This window comes from Hyaloscypha bicolor (genome assembly GCF_002865645.1).
Source record: "Hyaloscypha bicolor E unplaced genomic scaffold K444scaffold_182, whole genome shotgun sequence".
Taxonomy (NCBI): Eukaryota; Fungi; Ascomycota; class Leotiomycetes; order Helotiales; family Hyaloscyphaceae; genus Hyaloscypha; species Hyaloscypha bicolor.
The window spans coordinates 305,755-312,008 of NW_020194684.1; the positions used below are offsets into that span (position 1 = coordinate 305,755).

Here is a 6,254-nt window from a genome sequence, read left to right on the forward strand (position 1 = left end):
TCGGTGCCTAGCAGCCTCGTCTGTTGACCCTTCACTCTTCTTCCAGCTTTCCAAACTTCCATCCCCGGATAAGCTGGTAACTATACATTCACCCTTCGACCTTCTTTTAAATTGCTAGTGGGGCGATCTCGAAATATCAAGGATTTGATATGGAGGCCACGGCAGGAGGAACTGCCAGAACAAGTATGATCATCTGCGATACGTGCAGCCGTATCAACATCGAATCACTCTCATCACCAGAGGGCCATCCTCATTTCTATAAAAAGCCGGATTATTCGCCGCAGGCGTGCCTTCTATGCCACGAGCTATTCACCCTTGGATTCGTGAAAAGCATGCAAGACAAGCCCGTTCGAATCAAATTATCTCGAAAGTCATCCTCTATGGGGTCCGCCACCATGTATCTCCGTGTTGAATCTGGAACGCATATTAAAACGCCCTTTGTTCCAGTAATTACACAAGAAGGTAGATCGCTGTAGCTTGTCGTCTTGCACATTATGCTAAGCTTTCTTTAAGGGGATCCAGCAGCCGTTCAATATGGTGTACCTACTTTCAGACCCGTGACTTCTAGCGGATCTCAAGGAACTCTATCGATTGCCAGCAGTTGGTTGAAACATTGCGTCGAGAAACATGACTGCCACAAAAGCCTTTTTGTCCCACGGGGAAAGAAATGTCCGGATTCGGACCTTTCCGAGGTAGTTGACGAGAGAAGCACTATTTTTCCAACTCGTCTTCTTGACTTACAGGCCTTCAACGGGGGCTCTTTAGACATACGACTAGTAGAAAAACCGGCTTCTGGCAGTCTGTACGCAACACTTAGTCACTGCTGGGGTGTCAATTGTGATGCTAGGTATCAAGCAACCAAATCCACTCTCCCGGCTCTCAGACACAGAATGGGATACGCAGAGCTTCCTAAGACCTACCGTGATGCCATATCAGTTTGCCGTTCACTTGGTATTCGATATGTCTGGATTGACAGTTTGTGCATCATACAAGATTCAAAGGAAGACTGGGCTAGCGAAGCCGCCAAGATGGCCGACGTTTACAGCAACTCTCATCTAACCATCTCAGCTGACTGGAGCACCAATTCGGAAGGTGGCTGCTTTCGATTAATCGATCGGCCGCAAGGAATTCATCCGGAGCATGCGATTCGTATCAGCAGTGTACTTTCTAATGGAGAACGAAGCTGTTTGCACTTTTACCGTTACTGTTCGACTCCCCCGGGGCTCTTCAACTATACTCATCTGGCCAGCCGGGCTTGGGCCTACCAGGAGAGAATTCTCTCTCGGCGCAACCTCCATTTCACACAACACCAGCTCTTTTGGGAATGCAGGAAGGGATTTGCCAGCGAAGACATGGTGCCCGACTGTTCTGAACCCTCCCCCTTGACACCGTCTTATCTTCTCAATATAAGGGCCACAAAGAGTGCAGAACAACATCTCCAGAGTTGGTGTTACCAGATTATCAGCCACTACTCTGATGCCAAGATAACATTCCCAACCGACAGGCTCCCTGCTGTATCAGCCTTGGCAAAACATTTCGCAGATGAGTTGTGCTCTCCGTACCTAGCAGGCCTTTGGCTCGAAGGCCTTTGGTATACATTAAGCTGGTACAGGAGGGAACGACAGAGTACAGAAAGGCCTAAGAACTATATTGCGCCATCTTGGTCTTGGGCCGCCATCAACGCTGGGGTATTTTGGCTTATGGTGCCTAGTGGAGACATCGTCAAGCGTGTTGAGATTATAGATGCAATGGTAGATCTTGTCGGTGACCCGTTTGGTCAAGTTTCCCATGGATGGATTCGCGTTACAGGACTACTCGTTGAAAATGTATCCCCATTAACAAAGTTCCCAAAAGCGGTTTTAGATCTCATTCTTCCAGATTACCCACTGGAGCCTCCACCTGAAAAAGTTCACTGTCTTCTTCTTGGCGAAAGAACCTTTCCTTATATTAGGAATTATTACCTTCTTTTAGTAATCAGTTCCAAAGATTTGAATGTATATGAGCGATATGGCATGGGAACGACAGAGTTTGGCACGTTTGAACATTGGCAAGAAAAGACAATTACAATTATTTAAATCTGCTTTCTGAAGAACAGATTTCAAAATTTCACATCTCTTGCTTTAACATTTTTGTTTAGTCCTTCTACAGTATTATCTAATGCAGGAGTTGAATATATAACGTTCAAGAGAAAGGATATACGAATTTTCTTCTGTTTTATAGTTTATTATCCTGGTATTGCGGAATTGTGCTTATTAGGAGTGAGGCGCCTTCGGCCGAGGCCGACGAGAGACTGCAGGGGCTAGGATAGAAGCTATTATATTTCAGGGTTCAAGAAAAGTTTAAATAGCTGACAGGAGACCAGGACTAAAAACTAGTATATAAATAGTTGGGAAAAATTATTACGAATAGGAGTACCGCTCTTAACTCGAGGTCTCATAACCAAGGCTTAATAACTGGATGGAAACCAGGGTTATTCCGGGTTAGAGCTTTATGGCTTCCGTTATCTACTTTTATAGATATAACTATCTGTCCCGAAATCAGATAGGGTATATTAAATCTTAGTTACTCTAACGAGTTTAGGGCCGCTTTACTAAAATTATTAATTAGCGGCCTTATATAAGCTCTGGAGCCAATTAATAATTTTGCCCTAAACTCGTCCCAAATAGATTTGGAATTAAAGGAGGCATACTATATAATAAAGGCCCTGGCTAAAGTTATATAACTTAATAAAGGCTTTTAGCTAAGTATATAAATCAGATACGGACTCTTTATAAACTCTTTATAAATAATATAAAAAGTGAAATAGCCTATAAATATATAAAATTACCTATAAATAAATCAAAAACTAAGTAAAACTTTATAATATTTCTGAATATATTATATTAGGAAATAAAAGAATATAAAGCCCTATTTATAAGATAACCCGTAAGGCTACTATATAAAACTAGTTATAAAAAAAGACTAGTAATTATAAATCTATTTCTATTACCTTAAATAACTGGCCTTATAACTTATTAATAGTTATTATAAAGAATAAAGCAAATAGAAACTACTTATAGAAAAGTATAAAAGATAATTACTAATTTATAAACTAGAGCTTAATTTATAGAATTATCTGTAATTAGCTATTAAAATTACTATCTAGTAGCTATACCCGAATCGAGAACCTCCTAAAGCTATAAATTAATATCTGTAATTTGTTATAAAGCCCTTTTTATAGATAGAAATTCCGTAAAAGTATTACAGATATACTAATTTTGAGTTATAGCTTAGAAAGAAGTAGATCTAGTAAATAAATACTTTATAGAATCTCTAGTAATAATTCTATAATCTCAGAATCTGCCTCGTTTATATTAGCTGAATTTACTATAAAATATATCTGTTTCTGGCTAGTAAATATATCTAGAATTATTTAATTAAATTTACAAATCGTATTATTTAGAATTAATAGAATTACTTATTTATTAAAGGCCCGGTTATTATATAGGGCCTATAAGAGTTACTCTTATAAATAGATATAATTAATTAAGTCCGTAATTAATCCGGTATATAGAATAAAAGGCGGGAATATAATCTATTTATTTAGAAACAGGTTATATAAAAGATTACTAATTTAGTTTATAAAATCCTATTTAAATAAGTTATTATAGACCCGTATATTAATTCGTAAAAATAATTAATAAAGCTATAGCTAAATCCGTATCTGCTATAAGTAGGCCTATATTATATTAGTTTACAAATTATATAAAATTATTAATAAGATTTAAATAAAGTTCTTTCCGAGAATTACAGGTATTTCTCTAAAGAAAATATTATTTATTACTAATTATAAATCGACTATTAGCTAGTATATTACCTTAAAGTAGTACTTATATTATATAGGTATTTGGTTTCAGATAATTAGATTTATAGATTATAAAAGAGCCCCGAACTAACTCGTTTTAGTAATTATATTTATAAATAATTTATTAAGCTCAAGTAAAATCCGGAACTAGAAATAAGATATATATTTATTCGAAAAAAAAAGAGCTATAATACTTATTAATATTATATATAGGACTATTTTACCTTAATTATAATAATAATAATAGAGAGTCTTATAAAGAAATATTTTACTAGTATTATTCGGGCCTTATAAATAGAAATAAATAGTCTATAAACCGTTTATAATTACTATTATAATTATCTAAAAGTAAGAATACTAGTTTATATTTAGTTAGGCTTATATTATAGTTACTAGTAATGTTTTATAAATATAATTAATTTATAAATTAGTTATATAATAGCTTATAGTCTAATTAAAGGTATTTTCAGATAAGGTAATATTTATAAATATTTACTAGAAATCTATAAAGCTAAAATCAAGTAAAAAGAAGTTATAATTATAGTAAAAATTAATTAAAAATAACGGGAAATTAATTAATAAATTATAGGCTAGTTTATAGATTAGGTTATTATAGAAATACTTTTTATACTAGTTTTAGATTACTTATATATTTATAATTAGTTATTAGTAAATACCTATAAAAAAGAATATTTATAAATTATAACTAGTTATTAATAAAATAATTTTATTAAAATATTAGAACTATTTTTAATTATTTTCTATTAAGCTATAAATAATATAAATAATATAATATATGAAATAATAGAAATTTTTAATTAAATAGAGTTTATTAAAGAATTATAAACTATATATAATTATTAATAAAAGCCGTAAATAGAACTACTTATTTAAAACTGGGCTATAATAATAAATATAGCTAATATTATATTTTTATTTATAGTATTTCTATATCCGGATTTTAATAATTTATATAAAGTATTATAAAAACTTATAATATAAATATTAGTAACTATTCTTATATATTATATTATATTTAAAAAAGGCTATTAAAGTTAAATAAATATTTACGGCTTTATTTATAACTTATTTAAATAAAAGATTAGCTATAAAATAAACTATATATTATTTAAGAAAATAAATTATAAGATATTAAATTAGAGAGAATTTCTAATATATTAAATACTCGAATAGATATTAGAAAGCTTTTATAAAACTTATATACCGAGCCTAGAAATATTAGATAATTTTATTATCTATTTTCGAAATAGTAATAGTTATATAATTTATTTCTTTATAAATATATTTATAGATATATTTAATTATTTATATAAATATATAAATCTTAATATTAATATATAAGTGAAATTTCTAGAGGAAATACGAGTTATATAAAATAATTTAGTAATTATTATAGATAATTTTCTAATCTAGAAAGCCTAGTTTATAGATTATAAATATATAACTATTATTTTAGTATTAGTATTCGGGATATTTATTCTTATAAATAATTATTATAATTATAAATACTTTAGAAAACTTCTTCTAGTATATAAATAGAGCTATAAGTATTTTATAAACTATATATAGGGCTTTCGGATTATTATTAAGGCTATATAGCCTATAAAATATCTGGCTAGTTATTATAACTATAAGTTTATTTATAGAATTCTATAACGGGTCTAGAAGCTTAATATAAATAATTTTATTAACTAAATTAGAAATTAAGAAAACGGTATTTTTTCTAAAAAAAAAAAAGTAAATATATATATAAGAAGCTATATTTCTAATATTTAATTATATAAATATAGCCCGTATATTATCTAAAAAAGTAATTCTTGAAATCTATAAAAAGCTTTTATATCTTTAGAATAAAAATCTAATAAAAGAAATCCGGATAATTAATTACTTATTATTTATTTAAGAAGTAATCTATAATCTCAGGCCAATATAAGTTAGCTATAAAAGTAATAAAAAAGCTTAGCTTATTAAAATATTATATAATAGCTATTAAGTTTTAAAAAAGCTATTATATAAAGTAATTATTATTTATAAAGCTTAATAAAAGAATAAAAGAATAGCTAATATTACTTATATAAATATTCTTATAAATTAAAGTATTTATAAAACCTATATATATATATTAATATAAATATTCTACTAATATAAATAAAGCTAGTCAAGCGAGATTATTTTATAGGTAATATATTATTAAAAGAAGTAACTAGTATAAAAGAATAAGAAAAAAACCAAATAAATATAGAAATAATACTAGTAAAAAATCTATTATTTTAGTTATATTTACTAATGAATCCTATTATAGTTCTATAACTGCAAATTATAGTATTAGCCCGGATTATTATATAAAAAAAGTAAAATATAATAGAGTAATTTATATATTATATATATA

The 6,254-nt window shown here is 29.5% G+C and overlaps 1 protein-coding gene across 1 annotated transcript; it reads left to right on the forward strand.

Moving 5' to 3' along the window:
- Positions 1-395: 395 nt before the first annotated feature.
- On the forward strand, positions 396-2,075 carry K444DRAFT_636364 (HET-domain-containing protein; the record flags this gene model as incomplete). The annotated part of the gene is made up of 2 exons (XM_024883987.1): positions 396-462; positions 514-2,075. 2 exons carry the CDS (start codon positions 396-398, stop codon positions 2,073-2,075), a joined length of 1,629 nt encoding a protein of 542 aa, XP_024727876.1.
- Between the last annotated feature and the right edge of the window lie 4,179 nt (positions 2,076-6,254).